This window comes from Salvelinus sp. IW2-2015, linkage group LG30 (assembly GCF_002910315.2).
Source record: "Salvelinus sp. IW2-2015 linkage group LG30, ASM291031v2, whole genome shotgun sequence".
Lineage (NCBI taxonomy): Eukaryota > Metazoa > Chordata > Actinopteri > Salmoniformes > Salmonidae > Salvelinus > Salvelinus sp. IW2-2015.
In genome coordinates, this window is record NC_036869.1 from 12343262 (window position 1) to 12366837 (window position 23576).

A 23576-nucleotide genomic window follows, 5' to 3' on the forward strand; every position below is an offset into this window, starting at 1 on the left:
CACACACACACACACAGCTGCCTCTAATGCAATTTTTGACATCTTAAGTGCAGCAACAATCAGGCCCTCTTTGAAACTGCCCATGCACGCAGAAAATACAGAATAGAGGAGAGGTGGGAAGATGGTGTGACAGCAGTAGGGATGCGTCCCAAATGGTGCCCAATTCTCTATTTAGTGTGCTACTTTTGACCAGAGAGAGTCAAAAGTAGTGTGCTATATGTGGAATAGTGTGCCAATTGGGACGCATCCCAGATGCAGGACCGATAAAAGACTGTCCTTTGACCTTAAGTGACATGGTGAAAGTAATCACGATCGCTCCCTTGATATGAGAAAATCAATTCTGTACATTTAGTTGTTGGGTCTTCTTTTTCTATCAGGGGTTGGAACCTAAATTATTTTCCAAGCTTTTCYCTCTGAACAGAACCATTATTTMTTTTCTTCCCTTCCACTGTTACGACCAGCAAAATAAGTTCTGAACCGTTTCAACCCCAAAAAACGAACGGTTTATATAGTTCCTTTCTGTTCCTTTTTAAATCATTTTTTTTGTACATTTAGCGCGACATTAGATTACGTCACCAATCAGATAGAGCAGCTTGCTATGGAGCAGGCTATAGATGTTTACATGTATTGGACAGGCAAGTGTAGGTTGCGAGATATGACAGAAAATTTTCCGGTTGGGAGAGATCGAGAGAGGGAGAAGGAGGAGGCTTGACTTGAAGCAACGGGCATCTTATTATTATCTTAATTAGGCCCACCAGAACTAAAATAAAAATACGTTTTATCTTTTTGTAGTTAAWAAATCCAATGTGAAACGTGATATTTATAGTATCCTTAACTAGCATTGAAAAATGTAATCCATTCTTCTCTAATAAAAAATATCTCTCCTTAAAAACTTCTTCTAACTAGGGGGCGCAATTTTAACATTTGGCAAAATATGCGTACCCATTTTAAACTGCCTATTTCTCAGCCCCCGAAACTAGAATATGCATATAATAGTCAGATTAGGATAGAAAACACTCTGAAGTTTCCAAAACTGTAAGAATTTTGTCTGTGAGTTAAACAGAACTGATATTGCAGGTGAAAACCTGAGAAAATTTCAAGCAGGAAGTGGCACTCATTTTGAGAGCTCTGTGTTCCAATGCCTTCCTATCGCATATGTGAAGTCTCATCAATAAGACCTCTTTTTCTATGTCTTCCCTAAGGTGTCAACAGCCTTTTAACGTAGTTTCAGGCCTTTATGTTTTGAAGGATGAGCCTGCAAGAGCACATTGGGTAAGTGGACAGGTGGGGGCTCTCCGGTGATTTTTGCGCAAATCTGAAAGGTAGCCATTGTCTCTCTCGCTCCTAGTCAAAAACAACGTTTGACATGTTTATGTGGACATTATGGATATAATTTGAATTTTTTTCCGCCGTTGTCGCGAACGCTTTTTCCGGTGGATTACTTGTGATGACGCATCAAACAAACGAGGTATTTGGATATAAAACATATCTTTATGGAACAAAAGGAACATTTGCTGTCTAACTGGGAGTCTCGTGAGTGAAACCAACCGAAGATCAACAAAGGTAAACGATTAATTTGATTGCTTTGCTGGTTTTTGTTACTGAGTTACCTGGTGCTAGCTGTTCTTATTGTTTTGTCGAGCGATCGATACATTTACACAAATGCAAGTATTGCTTTCGCTGGAAAGCATAACATCTGCATAACATCTGAGACGACAGATGGATTAATCTTGTCACTATAGGGGGTGCTGTTTCAACTTGGACATTTATCGTTCCCAAATTAAACTGCCTCGTACTCAATTCTTGCTCGTACAATATGCATATTATTATTACTATTGGATAGAAAACAATCTCTAGTTTCTAAAACCGTTTGAATTATGTCTTGTGGGTGAAACAGAACTCTTTCTGCAGCGAAATTCATGACAGGAACTGAAGGTCTGAAAACGAGGCTCTGTTCTCAGATCAGTTTAAAGCTCTGTATGTATCCTATGGGTCGACATGAACTGCACGCGCCTTCCCCTGGATGTCAGTAACCAATGAGAATTGGAATGGAGTTTCTACGTAGATCTCAAGACCTTATAAAGCCGCAAGGAACGGAGGGAGCTCTCTTTTTGACGTTCATCATGACGCAAAGCAAGAACTCAGGATGGCATTTTGAAACGCTCAGTTATCGGCCTTAGATATATCCGTCTGTAATTTAATTCGATATAGGTGTTAGAAACATCATAACGACGTTATTTTAAACCGAGTTATATCAGTTTATGCGAGTATATTGCAATTTTCGGAATTTCCTTAGTATTGCGTTTTGAACATTTGGGCACGTCTTCGCCACATGGCTAATGTTTGCTGCTAATTCCTAAGTTGAAGACGGCAATCTACAACCGAGCAACGATGATTCTGGACAAAGGACCACTTGCCCAAGATTCTGATGGAAGCTCGTCCAAAAGTAAGAGCTATTTATGATGTTATTCCATATTTATGTGGAAAAATGTTAAAGGATTTGTCCGCCATTATTGCGGCACTGGTCTGGCTGTAACGCACACTGTATGTCTAGTAACGTTAATTTTAAAAAATCTAACACAGCGGTTGCATTAATAACTAATGCATCTTTCAATTGCTGTCCAACCTGTATTTTTTAGTCAAGTTTACGATATTTATCGATTAGATTAGGTGCCTCTCCAAGATGCGGCCGGCCAGAATGCATGAAATGCTGCTACTGTTCACATTGTATAACCACAATTTGTGCCGCTAAATATGCACATTTTCAAACAAAACCTATATGCATTGTGTAATATGATGTTACAAGACTGTCATCTGATGAAGTTTACAAGGTTAGTCCAATTATATATTCTTTTGCTGGATTGTTACGATCGCTAACATTTGCTGCTGGTAAATGCGGTTGTGTTTTCTGGCTATTGTGGTAAACTAATATAATGCTAAATTGTGTTTCGCTGTAAAAACACTTAAAAAATCTGACATATTGGCTGGATTCACAAGATGTTGGGCTTTCATTTGCTGTACGCTGTGTATTTTTCAGAAATGATTTATGATGAGTAATTAGTTATTGACGTTGGTCTCTGTAATTATTCTGGCTGCATCGACGCTATTTTCAGATTGCAGCTGCAATGTAGAACTGTGATTTATACCTGAAATATGCAAATTTTTCTAACAAAACATATGCTATACAATAAATATGTTATTTCAGACTGTCATTTGATGAAGTTGTTTTCTTGGTTAGTGGCTATTTATATCTTTATTTGGTCGAATTTGTGATAGCTACTGATGGAGTAAAAAACTGGTGGAGTAAAAAAGTGGTGTCTTTTGCTAACGTGGTTAGCTAATAGATTTACATATTGTGTCTTCCCTGTAAAACATTTTAAAAATCAGAAATGATGGCTGGATTCACAAGATGTGTATCTTTCATCTGGGTCTTGGACTTGGTGATTTTAAATATATTTAGATGCTAGTATTTACTTGTGACGCTATGCTAGGCTATGCTAGTCAGCTTTTTTACTGATGGGGGTGCTCCCGGATCCGGGTTTGGGAGGAATTAGAGGTTAACAAAAGGCTAAGCTGTGTTTTGCAATATTGCACTTGTGATTTCATGAAATTATATTTTATGATTACCCTCTGGCGCTAGGCTACGCTATGCTAGTCAGGGTTTTTAATGACAGAAATCCCGGATCCGGGATGGGMATTTCAGAAAGGTTCATTTCTGAATCACGCTTGTAGCATCAGTAGGTAGCCTAAGCTTCGGAGGGGAAGGGGCAGTTAGCCTACACATGCACACACACTGGCAAAGATTTTCAGCTGGCAGGCAGACACTGGAATAAGTTTCTGAGTGGCTTTGCATAAGCGCGTTGTTACATTTTTGTGGGAGTGAAAAAAAAAAGCCRGGTATGTAAAATAATGTAATTTAAATAAAAATGTTTTTAAAATAACAGTTCTGTTCCGGAACAGTGTAGATCACTTTTTTTCCCAGTTCTAATTCTGTTCTTCAAAAAATMTTGGTTKTTTTCCCTGAACCGGTTCCAACCGATGGTTTCTATTGCATAGAGCTATAGGACACCAAGAAGCAATGTAGCTGCAGGGTCATCTGTTGCTGTTGTATAGAGCCAAACAACCAAACAGCCATTTAGGCTTCATGAGGCAACAATGGCTGACATGGAAAATAGGCCAAAAAAATATTAGCACAAGGGATCCACTAGTATTAGTCAAGCTATGGCATTATGGTTAAAATGCTTTTGACAGGACATCATAATGAGAAGATACAGTAGTTTGTTTGCCCTCAATTTCGTTCTGAGCGCCCAAACGCGGTCTTCTATCTTGGCACTAAGTTATGCACTGTGCATGCCTGGCCTGTCTGATCGCCCCTCCATATGTTCCATTAGAGTTCAATCTATTAGAGGTCATTCCATTTCAGTTCCTCATGACGTAGTGGATGTTTATCTATTTATAATTCAGAACTGTCTCTTTCTCCTTCAGAACTCTAATATTCATGAACCAGTTTTTTTTCTATGAAATATTGTTGTATCGCCGTTCATTTTTGAAAGTATGTCAAAAGCAATTCTTCTGATCCKTAAATGTGACTTTTCCCCCAACRGATCATTACCGACAGCTYGATGCTGCTGTAATCAATTAAACATAGCACAGATGCTCCAACACGCATTTATGTATTAGTCTGTCCTTACAAATCGAACTATTTCATGCGGAAATGTTTATTTTATGCATAAGGTAACAGTAATGGATCTGAAGAKACCACCCCACACATAGATTTTTCTATGGTCTTTCAAACTATTCTGAAACCGAAAATATTTACTGTACTCAAATGACATTATTTCTCAAGTGTGAACATAGGAGAAAAGTGGATGCACCACTGCTCCACGCAGCTCTGTCCTTGTGTTTGTGTGTGTGTGTGTGTGTGTGTGTGTGTGTGTGTGTGTGTGTGTGTGTGTGTGTGTGTGTGTGGTGTGTGGTGTGTGTGTGTGTGTGTGTGTGTGTCGTGTATGTGTGTATCTCCTCATGCCCCGAGTCCATTTCATGTTTCTGATTGTTAACAAGCTACTGTCACCATTCACACCTGTATTGTCTCACCCTCGCTACACAGGCTAATGATTAACTAGCGTGCTAACATGCTAATCTGACATGGTTCACATTAAAGGTCTTCTCGGATCCCGAAATTGAGATCCGAACCGAATTGGATATGTGAAATTTCCTACCTGACCTTGACAGGATCCAGTCATTTATTTTTTTTTACTGTTTTTATTTGATACGATTTGGATCCGAGGTGGACCAGACCCGACTCAAAACATGTCAGAGTTGAGAGAGAATCGGATTCAAATTGGGTCAGGTCTATATCTGACCAAATGGATCTGAAAGAAAAAACATTTTGCTTGATTGCCAAAATGGAGCATTATCGACATACTGTCTGCTGACACATTGTCTGCTGAACTTTAACGTGCATTTTCGTTGTATCTAAAATAATTTAGGAGGCGGTATTTTCATGTCCGGATGAAAAGCGTGCCCAAAGTAAACTGCCTGCTACTCAGGCCAGAAGCTAGGATATGCATATTTTAGTATATTTGGATAGGAACACATTCTGAAGTTTCTACAACTGTCTGAATGAGTTCTGTGAGTATAAACAGAACTTATTGGCAGGCGAAACCCCGAGGACAAACCAACCAGACATTTTTTTTGAGGTCACTCTCTTTCAATGAGTTTTCTATGGGGATCTAGATTTCTAAGGCACTTGCTTGCAGTTCCTATCGCTTCCACTGGATGTCAACAGTCTTTAGAAATTGGTTGATGTTTTCCTTTGAGAATAAGAAGTAAGAGTTCAGAACGAGGGTCGAGTGAGTGTACTGTTGTGGTTGGGGCGCGTGAACTGAAAGCTCCTCCACTTTGTTTTTATCCGCTATTGAACGCAGTTTATCCGTTTCTTAATTTATCGATTATTTACGTAAAAAAATACCTAAAGTTATTAGGAAAGTTGGTTGAAATATTTGGACAAAGATTACAGGTAACTTATTAGATATTTTGTGTCATGTTGCGCAAGTTGGAACCAGTGTTTTTCTGGATCAAACGCTCACAATAAATGGAATTTTGAGAATATAACGACAGAATTAATCGAACAAAAGGACATTTGTATGTTTATGGGACATATTGGAGTGCCAACGAAAGAGATCTTCAAAGTTAAGGCATGAATTATATCGTTATTACTGAGTTTTGTGTCGCGCCTGGCGGGATGAAATATGATTGTCTGTTTTGTTTGATGGGTGCTTCCTCAGATAATAGCATGGTTTGCTTTCGCCGTAAAGCCTTTTTGAAATCTGACATGGGGCTGGATTAACAAGAAGTAAAGCTTTAATTTGGTGTATTGCACTTGTGATTGTATGAAGTTAAATATTTCTAATAATTTGGGAATTTGGCGCTCTGCCCTTTCACCGGATGTTGTAAATCGATCCCTGTAAAGGGATTTGATCCCTAAGAAGTTCTGTAACTCAGGTCTAACTCATTATAATAGCCTAATATTTTGTTTTTCTAGATGAAATGTAGATTTCATTAAAGCCGACAGAATTAGCCTATACAGCCTGAGATTGGTTTGGATGCCGGTTTGATAGAAAAGTAATCCATGCCACGGCTGGGTAGGCCTACCGTCCAGAGAGTTAATTAACGATTAATCATTGAAGAGTGAAGTTGTCCTGATATTTCTTATACCTATCCATGCCTTACACAATGTATACATCGGCAGCCTTTCAACATTCGGCTACATCATTTTCTGCAGATAAGCCTATGACTATCAGTCTACCGCAAACACACATTCACACACTGCATGAGCAGATTAAATTGGTAAAATTTTTATTTTTTAAAGACAACCAGAAGAATGTGTTGGCAACTCTGCAGTAGCCTGTAACGTAATTATTTTTGAATGAAAGCCAGGAAACTAGCGCATGAATGAGTCACCTTTCTTATATCACACTTGACTCGAGTCATTCAACATTAATTAACAWACTGTTATTTTAAATAATGAAAATACCCACAAAAAATAGCTAAATAGCATACTAAATAGGCCAGGCCTAACAAATAAAAAAAAACTGAATAAACGAGTAAATTGAATAAATTAAACAATTAAATTAAGTAGCTCAGATCTTGAAAATATGGGCAACCTTTTCCCCCCTGTATCCACAATGTGCATAAATGAGGCGAATACAGACGATTTCCCTGTTTATATATTTTTTGCACTTTATACAGCCTAGGCTATCATTTTCCACTGCGTCCTCCTCCTCTCCCACAACAAGTAGGCCTATAGCTTATGTCACGTGAAGTGCGCAGTGGCTGGTATTCATGAAGTGAATATGTCGTTTTGTCACAAAATGATAGTGACACATTTGGTTTGAGGAAAGGYGACCCCTGACAATAATTTAAGAGAATAAAATGTAAATGTGTGCAATGTGTGTTTATGTTGTTTAGGAACTAACTCTTCAAATATAATTTCAGATCCGGTTGGTATTTCACATATTTTCACACAGATCGGGTCGGACCTCGGGTAAACGGGTTCYGGTAGATTCGCGAAGACCTCTTGTTCACATGCTGCTAATGGAGAAATAGTATGCTAACATGCTAATCTGATGTAAAGCATTGATGCAACATCCTGGCAACAATCTCGGACAACCTTCATGTATTTTTGATGAAGACAAAATCCTAATAGGGTCCACTTGATTTGCCCACTCAGGTGTCCTTTTCCCCCCTATTTAAATAATAAACACCAATAATAGACACTACAGTATTGTCTTGCTAAAACAGGGGTGAGGATGATAAGGACACCTGAGAAACAGGAAACGGACTCTTACTTCTGTCCTTGATTGCTGTAACTGTTGTCGTAGGAGTCATAACCCTGGTCATCGTAAGCTGTCCCGTATCCATCATCATATTCCTGGAGATAGAAAGAGAGGATAAAATACATAAAGAACATTTATAAACATCACCACAYCTTCATTTTTCTGCYCTCTGRCATGGGACTGGTCAGTCCAGGTCACTAAGTCCATTCATGACAGTTGTTGGTAACATAGTTTGTTTCTATCTATAGTTGTCTCCCTTAGAACTATACTATTCATCAACCATTTTTTTCACACCTCGGCTAATTCCTTTATTGTACCTCTGTTAATTCCTGGAAGTATGTCAAAAGCAATTCTTCTGATCCCTAAATGTGAATTGTTCCCCAACCGATCATTACCGACAGCTGGATGCTGCTGTAATCAATTAAAGATCGGCACAGATGCTCCAAAATGCATTCAGAAAATCTAACGATTTCTTGTGTAAATGTTTATTTTATGCATACGTTAACTGTCATGTATCTGAAGACACCACCCCACACATGTCTACTGTCTTCCAACTACTCTGACATTGAAAATATTTACTGATCTTAAATGCACACATTATTTCTCGATTGGGAGTATATTAGAAGAATAGGGCGTGTACCATTGAGCCACATACAGTACCAGTCAAAAGTTTTGACGCACGTACTCATTCCAGGGTTTTTCTTTATTTTTACTATTTTCTACATTGTAGAATAATAGTGAAGACATACAAACTATAAAATAACACATATGGAATCATGTAGTAACCCCAAAAAATGTAAACACATTTTGACTGGTAGCTGTACATGTAGCTCTGTCCTTGTGTGTGTGTGTGTGTGTGGTGTGTGTGTGTGTGTGTGTGTGTGTGTGGTGTGTGTGTGTGTGGTGTGTGTGTTGTGTGTGTGTGTGTGTGTGTGTGTGTGCGTGCGTGCGTGCGTGCGTGCGTGCGTGCGTGCGTGCGTGCGTGCGTGCGTGCGTGCGTGTGTGTGTGCAACAGCCAGATGCATCTCCTCATGCCCCGAGTCCATTTCATCACCATCTCTGAAGATGAGCTCGAAACATCTGCTTGAGCTCCAGCAATATCCCCTCTCCTACCCACTCCCCCCCCCCACCTCCCCTAACCCCCTGCCTAGTGGAACATCAAAGGGGCGCAGAGCCGCACCCGTGCCTAATTTAGGATAAATGGGAATTATGTTCCACAAAGATGTCGACCCCTCGTGACACATCCCTCATCCCCCTCACCCCCAACACTCCACCACTAATTCCATCTGGGTGATTTGCATGCACAAACTGTGAGAATTACAGTGAGAGAGAGAGAGAGAGAGAGAGACAACATACTCATCTCCATGTTATTATGAAGGCCTCTAATGCCTGATTAGAAACATGCTTCTGCCAGACGTCACCATTTGAATCCACTCTTTTATCTTTAATCCTGAGGAAGCTAACGAACTAACTGTGTATGACGAGGGAAAATAAAGTTCATCAAAGTTGGGCTGGTGCTGTGGTTGTGTAAATCTTTTGCATSCCAAATGGCACCCTATTCCTTCCTAAGTAGWGCACTATYTAGGGTGCCAATTGGGAGGCACACTGTTACAAATAGAGTTCCCTGGCCTCTGGTTTTCTAATCACCACAGTATCAACATCAATATTACCATGTTAGATCATGGTGTGTAAATCTGATCATCAACTTTCAACAGTCATGCCGGTTTGTTGGTGGATTATGTATTATGGACTGTAAAGTCATGATACAATGTTTGGCTGTGACGTCAATATGCTAAATACCTACAGTACCAGTCAAAAGTTTGGACACACCAACTCATTATTTAAAAGGGATTTTCTTTAATTTTACGATTTTATACATAGTAGATAGAATAATAGTGAAGACAACACAACCATGAAATAACACATATGGAATCATGTAGTAACCAAAAAAGTGTTAAACAAATCTAAATATATTTTATATTTGCGATTATTCAAAGTAGCCAGCCTTTGCCTTGATGACAGCTTTGCACACTCTTGGCATAAATAGTAAAATAGTACAAATAAGAAAAACCCTTGAATGAGTAGCTGTGTCCAWACTTTTGTCTGGTACTGTATATAATARATCATATGATTCATATTTGAAGAGTTTCATTCCAAAATGCTATATATCCATTTTTAGAAATGTTTGTAAATTATATWTTATTGTTTCAAGAAAWTATGAAAGAGATTGTTTTTTTCWTTATCTAATCATGGCATGGGGTTGTCCAATGACAGAACTTTTTACAAAATCTGTCACTTGATGGTTTCATTTCAGAGAGACAAATATGTATTGTTTATTTGTATTTTATTAAATGTGTATAATTCATTAAAATACTGAGCTATATTGTATGAGAAAATTTGAAATTGTATCATTTTAAACTAATACAATTGCTTAGAGAAAGAGTTTTTCTTTYACGTGAAAGAAATGTAGTCAAAAACATAGAGATCAAAATTATTGAATAAATGTATGAGAGAGAAAGTCAGAGAGGGTCAAAGATCATACCCCAAGACATGCTAATCTCTCACCATTATCAATAACAGGGGAGGTTAGCATGTCTTGGGGGTATGCTCTTTGATTCTCTGTAACTTTCTAACTCATCATTATTCACAATTCATTCAGGATTATCCGTAATCATGGTAGCATCCACAATAATGTAGAAGTGTTTAGAAACATATATTATTATTTACAATAATAGTGACTCCAAAATTACACAATACATTATTTACCACAAAATACTCTGAAACACAATCAAAATGAACTGCAGATGCATCCAAAAAGTTTCTAGTCACACGCTTGATGTAGTCATCAGGTGCTAGGAATATGGGACCAAATATTAAACTTTTGACTACTTTATTTATAAGAATCTCATGGGGTGTCAATAATTTCATCCATACCTTTTTGACAGAAAAAAAATATGACTTGTTAAACGAAATCTCTTTCTCTAAGCCAGGGGTTCGTAAACGTTTTCAGCCTGGGACCCAAATGAGAAATGCTGTGTTTTCCTGGGACCCAAGCATAGGAAAATATGCAACTATACATAAATATTGTTACATTTCATTGCCCTTATGCCTAAAACAAATGCAATATAGACAAAAACAAATAACAATGAAATTAAATATCCATATAAATATCTATTAATGTTTATTTTCCCCCATTGAAAACACTCATATATCTGTCTAGGTTGGAGCTGTTGTTGTTACAATCTAACACATKATTTTAATTCTGAACTGGAATAAACTGATTGATCACATCKCACAGCCGTATAACAGAACACACACAGGCTTTTTGATAGTGCAACCCTAAGTAACAGTACAGATAAAAAATGATCAGGCCTACTGTACATCTTACTGTAGAAATTATTGTTGAAAGAAAGTCTAGTTTGGAACTGTTGCTGTTAAAATACAATACATATGTTTTATTCTGAACTGGAATAAACGGATTGATCACATCACACAGATGTAGACCAGAACACACACAGKYGTCCTAATGAGCATGTCTATTCTGGGCTCTGTTTTTTACATTACAACACTGAGGTCGTGCTCAGCCTTCAAACTGTTTCTGTACTTGTTTTTTAAGTATGTCAGAGTTGAGAACCCTGACTCGCATAGGTATGTGGTCCCAAACTGGACCAGAACATCATCTGCTTTCTCAGTCTGTGTAACGATTGTTCTCCTCCTCGACTGAGGAGGAGCAGGGATCGGACCAAAACGCAGCTTTTGTGCAATACATAATGAGATTTTATTGAAACAAGACGAACACGAAACACACTTGATAAATTACAAAATAACAAATGACGTAGACCGACCTGAACATGAGAACTTACATATAACGAAGAACGCACGAACAGGAACAGACTAGACAAACGAAACAGTCCCGTGTGGTACAAACACTGACACGGAAGACAATCACCCACAAACAAACGGTGTGAACAGCCTACCTTTATATGGTTCTCAATCAGAGGAAACGTCAAACACCTGTCCCTGATTGAGAACCATATAAGGCTAATTAACAAAACATAGAAACACATAACATAGACTGCCCACCCAGCTCACGTCCTGACCAACTAAACAAAGCTAAACAAAGGAAAATAAGGTCAGGAACGTGACAGTCTGGCAGGATACCGCTTCCTGTAGATGAGCAACCCAGAACTGTGTGAGTGTGTTTGCCTCAAAAAGCATCTTGCTCCAATCAGTTTATTCCAGTTCAGAATAACAATTGTATTATAACAGTAACAGTTCAAACCTAGACTAGTTTTCAACAGTAAWTTCTACAGTAAGATGTACAGTGGGCCTGATCATTTTTCATCTTCATCTGTACTGTTACTAGGGTTGCACTCTCAGTAGCTAGCTTGCTTTGGCGAATGTTAGCTATTAGCTGTGTACAAGYCCAGGGGATTGTTTGAAAGAGAAACTCACATCTACTACTATGAGAGTTAGTACTCCCTTATTTCTGCTTATCACCTGTTATAAAATGACAACAATGCCTTGCTAGCTGACGTACTCTTCAACTGTCAAAGCACTTTTTCCTGAAGCATTCTGCCCTGTTCTGAAAGAACTCCCTGGGGTTTACCATCATATTCATTTGTTCTGCATACCTGCATACCTATAACATGATGCTGCCACCACTATGCTTGAAAATATGGAGAGTGGTACTCAGTAATGTATTGTATTTGCCCCAAACATACACTTTYTATTCAGGACAAAAAGTGAATTGCTTTACCACATTTTTGCAGTATTACTTTAATACCTTGTTGCCAACAGGATGCATGTTTTGGAATATATTTATTCTATACAGGCTTCCTTATTTACATTCTGTCAATCAGGTTAATATTGTGGTGTAACTACAATGTTGTGTTGTTGATCCATCCTCAGTTTTCTCCTATCACAGGCATTAAACTCTGTAASTGTTTTGGCTTTATTGTGAAATCCCTGAGCGGTTTCCTTCCTCTCTGGCAACTGAGCTAGGAAGGACGCCTTTATCTTTGCAGTGACTGGGTGTATTGATACATCATCCAAAGTGTAATTAATCACTTCACCATTCTCAAARGGATATTCAATGTCTGTTTATATATTTTTTTACCCATCTACCKATGGGTGCCCTTCTTTGCGAGGCATTGGAAAACCTCCCTGGTCTTTGTGGTTGCATCTGTGTTTGAAATTCACTGCTCGACTGAGGAACCTTACAGATGATTGTATGTGTGCGGTACAGAGATGAGGTAGTCATTCATAAATCATGTTAAACACTATTATTGCACACAGAGTGAGTCCATGCAACTTATTATATGACTTGTTCATCAAATGGTTACTCCTGCACTTATTGAGGCTTGCCATAACAAAGGGGTTGAATACTTATTGAGTAAAGACATTTCAGCTTTCATTTTTTATTAATTTGTAGAAATGTTCGAAAAACATCATTCCACTTTTACATTATTGTGTGTAGGCCATAGACAAAATATCTCTAACGAATCCATTTTAAATTCAGTCTGTAACACAACAAAATGTGTGAATACTTTCTGATGGCACGTCTATTAATATTAAATTGTTGAAAATCTCAGCAAAATGGTCAAATTAAAACCATGTATCTGTGGCTGATCAAGTATGCATTGTTAGCCTCACTTATCAAATAAATTAGGCTCAGTTGAGTATGAAAAGCCAGAGGGAGATGATCCTAGATCGGAGGAGAGAAAATATATTTTTTGGGTCTAGCGGAGGAGACAGTCAACCCAGAAATATAACTCATTTTCAAGTTGTCAATAAATAATAAAACAGTTGGAAATCTCCACAGCAATTGAATTCACTAATCCAGTTCAAGAATCTATACAACTATTATTTGTATCTGAAATGTATGCCTGCATGATGAACGACACAGAAAAGTTATTGTCCATATCTTGTTTGATTAGTCAGTTGTAACAACATTGAGAAAACAAATACTGTGCAACATGCTTAATTAATGACTAGCATTTGCAGTATATTCACATAATGAATAACATTATGGAATCATCACTTTCTCTGTCAGACACAATAATAAGGTCAATGCTGGTGATTTCTCATGTTCTACTCTGTTGCATAGATCCATTTTTAAAGACATCCTCTCAGCATTACAAGACTAATCATATGTCCTGACCCCATGTAGTTGATAGTATCATGGCCTTGGTTATAATCTAATAGCTGATTATGAGTGTAATGAGACAATATCGTTCTATTGAACAGAAGGCTGTACTACAAAGCCAAGCTCTGGTTTCTCCATAAAACGTAGAACGTCTCTCAGATAAATATACAACAAAAACATAGTTAGCTCTGCAAGGAAGGTGCAGGGGATCAAGCAGACCAGTCAGGAGGTCATGCATTACAAAAGAGCCCTCACAAAGGCCCACAAGGTACTGATGGACCCCAGACAGCCTCTTTACCAGGAGTTTGAGCTACACCTCTCGGGCGAKGTTATAGGGAACCAGGGCACAAAAAGAATAGAGACAGGTAATATTTTGTCTCAGTGGCTTCTGAATGTTAAAAACCAGCAGGCCGGTACAGGTGACATTGTACTTGACTGATTTTMATTATGTATATGGTGTACAGATGAATCATTGATCTGTCATGCATTGCACCTTTTCTACCTGCGTTTATTGTCAGTATAAGACTAAGCTTGATGATGTGTTTTTATYCACTGAGRGTATAAAACATTAAGAACACCTSCTCTTTCCATGACATAGACTGACCAGGTGACTACTGTACAGGTGAAAGTTATGATCCRTTATTGATGTCACTTGTTAAATCCACTTCAATCAGTGTCGATGAAGGGGAGGAGACATGTTAAAGAAGGATTTTGGTTTTTAAGCCTTGAGACAATTGAGACATGGATTGTGTGTGTATGCCATTCAGAGGGTGAATGGGCAAGACAAAAGTGCACCAGTTTGGTGCACCAGTTTGTGTCAAGAACTGCAACGCTGCTGGGTTGTTCATGCTCAACAGTTTCCCATGTGTATCAAGAACGGTCCACCAACCAAAGGACATACAGTCAACTTGACACAACTGTGAGAAGCACTGGAGTCAACATGGGCCAGCAGCATCCCTCTGGAACCCTTTCGACACCTTGTAGAGTCCATGCCTCGACGAATTGTTCTGAAGGAAAACTCATCTCAATATTAGGAAGGTGTTCTTAATGTTTTGTACACTCAGTGTATATGCACTGTGCTGCAAACAAGATTTCCCCACAGGGATAAAAAAAAGCCATTATCTTCTCTTTAACATAACCATGGATGAAGCAAAATGGAAGCACTCAGAGCAAAGGATACATTTATGGTTGACAATCTATTTGAAGGCTACTGTCCCTTACCATGTAATGGAGATGTAATTCCTCTCTCAGACCCATCGCTGTTGACTCTATCAGGGTGCTGCCTTTCCTCATTTCAGTGTTGTTACTGTGTGATGTTCAGTGCCACTTTAAATCCACATTAGAGCCTAACAATGTCATGTTATTGTCGTTTAACTTACCAGCTCCACTCTACGTGAGTTAGGGGAGAACTCAACCCAGAAAATGACTGTTTTACTAAGCATGCTTGCAGGTTAACAACATATTTTCAACTCAAATCAAATCAAATTGTATTGGTCACATGCATATATTTAGCAGATGTTATTGCGGATGTAGTGAAATGCTTGTGTTCCTAGCTCCAACAGTGCAGCAGTATCGAACAATTCACAACAACGCACACAAATCTAAGAGTAAAATAATGGAATTAAGAAATATATAAARGTTAGGACGAGCAATGTCGGAGTGGCACTGACTAAAATACAGTATAAGCAAAGTTGCTTAGGAGCTAGCAGCAGAGCTGCCACATATGTCGTCGCCATCTTTCAATTGCTTTTATTATGTTAGCAAGACTTTTCTTTAGAAAGATGAGCCTTTGGGAAATTCGAACAACTTTTCAATCAGAAACTTGACTGCGATAGGTAATGCCTTTGTTTCGCCTCTTGCAAATCACTGATAGCACAGCTCAGTAACTAGCAGTATGAATTAAATGTGTTGGAGGGAGAAATGAGGGCACACACACATAGCACTTATACAATACGGCTACATTTCCAAGTTTAAACAGGATTAGCATGTCAGAAAGGGATGGATGGAGAGAGGGGAGCAGACAGACGAGAAAGAGAAAGGGAGCAGAAGAGAGAGGACAGAGAGAGAGAGAGAAGAGAGAGAAAGAAAGAGAGAGGGCAAAGAGAACAGAGAGAGTGAGAGAGCAGACGGAAAAAGTAAATAGAGCAGAGAGAGAGAGAGACAGCGAGAGGAAAGAGACAGCTCCTAAGTGAGTCTTTCATTTGTATGCCAGAGGAGAGCATGAGATGCGTGTTGTTAAAAGATAAGGGCTGCCCTCAGAGGCCATAGAGACTAACAGAGGCTCTGGCACTGCATGTTTCAACAACAGTATCACAGATGCTTTACTGTGCTCTACAATATACCCGGTGGATCAGCGGAACAGATACAGAGGGATGCTGCTGAAATACAAAGGGGAGGTTTGGAGTCTCACACCGCCATAGAATCTCCATGTGAGTTAGACATTATACAACCATCATCATCATTGTCATTTCAAATGGTATTCATATGCTGTTTTTAACCTATATTTACGAACAAATAAAGTACATGTCATTGTTAAATTATACAGTACAGATGAAGTATCTTAAATTGATCATCCTGTTGCAGGAAATGTAAAATTTACAGTGGATTTGAGGTTTAAAAAAGACCTATGAAGTTATTATTTTCAGACTTGATTTTCCCTTAAGGAAAATTTCTATGAATTATAATCCACATAATAATTCAATGTATTGTTGCTGCAGGATTATTTTCCTGCATCTGTTTTTGGTGTACAGTGTAAGGAAGTGTGCCCAATACCCTATAATGACAAAGCAAAAGCAGATCTTTACATTATTTTTCAAATGTATTAAAAATACTCAGTACTTTGTTGAAGAACCTTTAGCAGCGATTACAGCCTTGAGTCTTCTTGGGTATGACACTACAAGCTTGGTACACCTGTATTTGGGGAGTTTCTCGTCAGGTTGGATGGGGAGCATTGCTGCACAGCTATTTTCAGGTCTCTCCAGAAATGTTTGATCGGTTTTAAGTGTTGGCTCTGGCTGGGTCACTCAAGGGCATTCAGAGAGTTGTCCCGAAGCCACTCCTGTGTTGTCTTGGCTGTGTGCTTAGGGTCGTTGTCCTGTTGGAAGGTGAATCTTCGCCCCAAAAGTCCTGAGCACTCTGGAGCAGATTTTCATCAAGGATCTCTTTGGACTTTGCTCCGTTCATCTTTCTCTCGATCCTGACTAGTCTCTCAGTCCCTGCCGCAGAAATAAATCCACACAGCATGATGRTYCCACCACRARGCTTCACCGTAGGGACGGTGCCAGGTTTCCTCCAGACGTGACGCTTGGCATTCAGGCCAAAGAGTTCAATCTTGGTTTCATCAGACCAGAGAATCTTGTTTCTCATGGTCTGAGAGTCTTTAGGCGCCTTTTGGCAAACTCTAAGCGGGCTGTTATGTGCCATTTACTGAGGAGTTGCTTCCGTCTGGCCACTCTAGCATAAAGGCCTGATTGGTGGAGCGCTGCAGAGATGGTTGTCCTTCTGGAAGGTTCTTCCATCTCCACAGAGGAACTCTGGAGCTCTGTTAGAGTGACCATTGGGTTCTTGTTCACCTCCCTGACCAAGGCCCTTCTCCCCAGATTGCTCAGTTTGGCCGAGCGGACAGCTCTAGGAAGAGCTTGCCGCTCGTGGCGGTGGTTCCAAACTTCTTCCATTTAAGAATGATGGAGGCCACTGTGTTCTTGGGGACCTTCAATGCTGCTGACATTTGTTGGTACCCTTCCCCAGATCTGTGCCTCGACACAATCCTGTCTCGGAGCTCTATGGACAATTCCTTCGACCTCACGGCTTTGTTTTTGCTCTGATATGCACTGTCAACTGTGGGACCTTATATAGACAGGTGTGTGCCTTTCCAAATCATGTCCAATCAATAGAATTTACCACAGGTGGACTCCAATCAAGTTGTAGAAACATCTCAAGGATGATCAATGGAAACAGGACGCAACTAAGCTCAATTGCGAGTCTCATAGCAAAGGGTCTGAATACTTATGTATGTAACTTGTAGATATACACATTTAACCGCATTCAGGAGCATTAGACTGTTGTCAGCTACAATTTAACACCTGTCTTCTCTTTACAGTGTTAGCAGGAAGGGTGTAGCTCAGCCTAGTTTCTAACGCGGCGCGCACACACACACCACACACACACACACACACCACACACACACACACACACACACACACACACACACACACACACACACACACACACACACACACAACACACACACACACACACACACACACACACACACACACCCTGGCCATAGAGAGGTTTTTTATTCTAGGGTGGGCTAGGGTGGGCATTCTAGTTTCCTTATTTCTATGTTAGTGTGGTTCCCAATCAGAGGCAGCTGTCTATCGTTGTCTCTGATTGGGGATCAATATAAGTTGTCATTTTCCGTTTGGGTTTTGTGGGATGTGGTTTTCTGTATAGTTTCTTTGCCTTACAGAACTGTGCGCTTTCGTTTTTTCACTTTGGTTATTTGTTTGTGTATTACTTTTAAAGAAATATGTATATGATTAGATAGGTATTCAACCCCCTAAGTCAATACAAGTTAGTATTACCTTTCAGGGTGTCTCTAAGAGCTTTGCAAACATGGATTCTACATATTTGTCCATTATTCTTACAAAAAAAATCTTCATGGTCTGTCAAGTTGGTTATGGTCATTGCTAAATAGCCATTTTTTATGTCTTGCCATATATTTTCAAGCCGATTTAAGCAGTGCTTAATTTGTAAATCGGGAGGTGCCGGAAGAAAAAGTGAGAGCGAGAAGGTGACCTGGGGAGCTCTAAGGTACCAGTGTTGTGCCAAAAAGCCCCTCCCCTGCCAGAATTATCCACCCCCCTCCCCTTCGCGTGAACTCGTACGCACTCAATTCTTCATGCTGCGACTACTTGCTTGCTAGTTGAGATTTCTGTTCACGTTAGGCTGCGTTTCATTTTATTTTTCATGTCTGTTTGATCGTGGGGAGGCACTATTAATGTCTGCAGTTTTCGGTTTGGCTATTTGTTTCAAGTGTATTAGTCTATAAAATAAATCTCTTTGCCAAAATTCACCATCTCTCCCAAGTATTATTCGACCAGTAGTTCTGAAATCCCCCCCCCCCCCCCCCCCCCCCCCCCCCCCCCCTTCTATCTTGGGACTGCAAGGCCTGGCACACTTCTGAATAATTTTGCTAGCTCATGTTGACCAGTAGTGTGTGCCACAGAAATTATTTGACTGTAGCCACAAAGTTAAGTAAATTAGAAGCGTGGGGGAGGATTTCGGGCAAGGCTATTTTCTTGCCTGCTGAAATTCTCCCCCTCTTCTATCTTGGGACTGCAAGGCCTGTTGTCTTTAATAWTTTTTTTTACAATGGAATAATAAAGTKTTTMAAATGCTATACTGTTAGTATTCTCTATATTGTAATCAATAAAGTGTTTCAAAATGCTGTACTTTTATTAACATATATGTTCAGATCATTCCTGAGAGAGAAGGGGTGTAATATCTCCAGATGGGCGTGTGGTACCTTCCTCACCCATGCCAAAAAGATGTTACTTCTTGWGGGGTCTTTGCCTTGAAAGTAAGTATGAGAGTATAAGTAATGTWRAATTAACCTACTGAAYGTATACTGACTAAAAGGCAAAACAGAACTGTCAAYTTATATTATAGCTGTGMRGTTGTATATTTGCGAATTATAATGTGTAACATAATTTTGTTGGGGAAACTGAAATGCCCATCACATTATTTCCCCAGTTTGCTGAATGTGTTCTGAAGGAGGAGTCGATTGTCTTTTCAAATACGGACAAAGATGTTATTAACATCATGAGAGAAGAAATAGCAGTCACTCTCCTCCAAAACACTGCTATGTTCCATTTCTAATGTAATACAATGGTAGATAAAAAAAKAAAACACTTCTAAAGGCATATTTTTACGAGTATGAATTTGTATAAGCAGTAATATTTCTAGAGGAAGTATTATCCCCTTTGTCTGATAATGAAATAATTGTAATTCAAGAAAATGTATTTAATGTTTTAAATATATTAAAAKATMTCATCAGAAATTTCTGATTGGTTGTGACCYCTGCCCACGATGGTTCCACCAGTCCTGTATGAAAACCATCCCACCATTGGAGGATTATGTCTGCGCTGCCTGTCAGGACTAGGTTAGGCTTGAGTTCCAGGRGACAGTATCACCTGGAAAACTTTCCATAAAAAGTGGACTAAARATTCAGTCGAGCTGTTGCAGCTTTCCAATTTGTTTATGATATTTATTGTTTTTTTATATTTGATTTATTGTCATTTTATATGTTATTATGCAAAGATTTAAATTTGTATTTCCTATTTAATACTTGTTAACAAACTTAACTTTCTGTGATGTTTTTGTGTTATTGTGTGATAATATTTCTGTATTATCTCTATTTTCTTAAACATTAGAAAAATCTAAAATAAATGTTTGTTTCTTTATACTTTCATTTTGCTTTCTGTGGCACACACTACTGGTCAACATGAGCTACCAAAATGTTTCAGAAGTGTACCAGGCCTTGCAGTCCCAAGATAGAAGGGGGGGGGYATTTCGGCAGTCAGAGTCAAATACTMTCTATAGAACAAACTTCACATCAGGATAAGCAACCGAAATGAATAATTAATAGACTAGTACATTTGAAACAAATAGCCAAACCGAAAACTGCAGACATTACTAGTGCCTCCCCGCGTCAAACAATAAAAATTCAAATGAAACGCAGCCTAACGTGATCAGAAATTTCAACAAGCAAGCAAGTCGCAGCATTGAAGAATTGAGTGTGTGCGCGTTCACGCAAAGGGGGGGGAGCTATTCGGCACAACACTGGAACGCATGAGAAGAAAAAAATGACCTTTAAAATAAAGCATTGCARGCATATCATCACATTTGCGTAGTGACATAGAGCAGTAGAGGCACTTACAGAAGTTGCACACATGAGAAAAAAAATGTGTGGAGGTTGGTTCGGGAAATGTTGGGCCTTTTATTAATGCATTTCTAGCAATTCTACGTCATTTCACATGACTGGAGACTCTGGCATAATCTTTTTTTTTTATGACGCATTCAAGTCAACTGGGAAATKGGGAAAAAAACAAGCTCCGACTGGGAAGATTTGTTTTGGACGGTCATCCAACTTGGAATTCCAAGTGGGGAACTCTAGCCACTTTCCAGAACCTTTCTGACCTMAAGATCACTGACGTCATGATTCAACCTCTTTTTTTGTCCAAGTTCCCAGTTGTCTTGAAAGCATCATAATATCTCACAYATGATTGAAATGACAGGCTACTTTGACACAGACAAACTGAGAATCTGAGTTCAATGAAAACGACCTTGTCTTGAATCCATCAATAGCCTATGCCTAGGTGTGTGGAGACATATTTTATGGTATAATATGAGGAGTATATTATAGTCCTAAAAATGCTTTTCAGTTTCACTGACTCACCCAATGATGCGCAGCTCACTTGCTGGTGATGGAATATGCGGTCGTGCCAAAAGCCTCTCTATCTCTCTCCCTCTCTTGTTTTACTTTGTAAAACAATATTTGGAAGAGAAGTTGATCAAATATTTTGGTAGCCTACAGCTGACAGATTAGAGTCTTCTCTTTTCAGCAGGAGCCATTTGCTTTCCATCATGTGTTTTCCCGAGATTATAAACGAATTGAAATATTGCGAAAGGCACGTTTTGTTTGGATGGTGTTTGTTTACTGACATATTTGCCACGCGTTCCAGACTGTAGGCTATGCCTTGTTATTGAGCTACACTCCACACCTAGTCTAAAATAAGCTATTTATACTCTGTGGCAAAATTTTTGCCTTTCTCATGGTGTAGTAGGTTATTCTGAATGATGTCATTTCTTTCTGAACAGACAGCAGTAACTCTATAACTTTGGCAAATTTATTTCGATTCATCAGGCATGCCGCAGCTCCTCCAGAACCCTTTGCGTGCCTCTATAAAGAAYTAAATGATAAAGTGCAGTGCTGGAGAGATGAGAGTTGCATTGCTCATGTCTGTCAGAGCAGAGGGAAGGGGAGAGATCATAGAAAGCAAATCTAATTTTAGTTATGTGAGAGATACGTGGGGCGGGGCTGGAGAATTAARGCAGAGACAACTCAAATTAACTTTGATCGCTTTTATTAAATTTTTTACATTGCAAATAGTGACAATTATTTTTCATGCCACTGAGAGGCACCGGATCCGGCCAAATAGGTTCCGGAACAAAACAGTCCAAAACGGAGAGGTGCCGGATTCTGTTCCTGCAGGATTCGGCTCAAATTAAGCACAATTTTAAGTCAAAACTGTAACTAGGCCACTCAGGAACATTCAATGTTGTCTTGGTAAGCAACTCCAGTGTATATTTGGCCTTGTGTTTTAGGTAATTGTCCTGCTGAAAGGTGAACTTGGCTCCTAGTGTCTGTTGGAAAGAAGATTGAACCATGTTTTCCTCTAGGATTCTTATCCTAAAAAACTCTCTAGTCCTTGCCGATGACAAGCATACCCATACATGATGCGGCCACCACCATGCTTGAAAATATGAAGAGTGGTACACAGTGATGTGTTGTGTTGGATTTGCCCCAAACATTTGTAACGCTTTGTATTCAGGACAGAAAGTTKATTTCTAAGTGTTACTTAAGTGCCTTGTTGCAAACAGGATGCATGTTTTGGCATATTTTCATTCTGTAAAGGCTTCCTTCTTTTCACTRTGTCATTTATGTTTGTATTGTGGAGTAATACTAACATAAATGTTATCTCTTATGAAAGCAATTAAACTCTGTATCTATTTTAAAGTTACCATTGGCCTCATGGTAAAATCCCTGGACAGTTTCCTTCGTCTCCGGKAACTGAGTTGGAAAGTATTCATTGTTGGAAAGTAAACGTAAGTAAACGTTTCACTGCTAGTCTACACCTCCTGTTTACCGAAGCATGTGACAAATACAATTTGATGCTTAAAGGAATATTCAACGTCTGCTGTTTTTAATACGTGCCCTTCTTTGCGAACCATTGGAAAACCTCCCTGGTTTTTGTGCAGTGGCCAAGGTAGGCAGACCACTCCTCTGCTCTCTGCGCCTGACTCCGCACCCACCACTCCTAGCTCCGTGACAGAAGCCCGCACCCTAAGCATGGAGTCAGCAGGAGCAGCTGCAACCCCTCTCCCATCTATAGAGGAGCGTGTCCTTCATCACACGGCCATGGGAAAGATTGGAGAGGAGTGGTCTGCCTACCTCGCCTCCAGCGCCTCCTTCGTCAACTAAAACGACACCTCCGGCGGCGTCCGGATCCAGCGCTCTTCGTCTCGCGCCCCCCAGGGAGTACGATGGAGCGGCGGCTGGGTGCAAGGGACTTTTGCTCCAGCTAGAGCTATACCTGGCTACCGTTCGCCCAACTCCCTCTGGTGAGGAGAGCGTGAGCATCCACGTCTCCTGTCTGACGGGTAGAACCCTGGAGTGGGCCAACGCGGTCTGGAATAGTCCGGACTCTGCAAGGGACCACTACCCAGAGTTCACCCGCCGGTTCCGGGCCGTGTTCGACCACGCACCAGAGGGTCGAGCTGCGAGGGAACGGCTGTTCCACCTT

The 23576-nt window shown here is 39.7% G+C and overlaps 1 protein-coding gene across 2 annotated transcripts in view; it reads right to left on the reverse strand.

Annotated features, from left to right (window-relative positions):
• Positions 1-23576, reverse strand: part of khdrbs3 (KH domain containing, RNA binding, signal transduction associated 3) — a 248543-nt gene that overhangs the window by 18896 nt on the left and 206071 nt on the right. For both annotated transcript variants that reach the window (XM_023975210.2, XM_023975209.2), the window contains exon 7: positions 7851-7933. In XM_023975210.2, coding sequence (XP_023830978.2) covers positions 7851-7933 — 83 coding nt within the window. The remainder of the gene's footprint in view (positions 1-7850; positions 7934-23576) is intronic.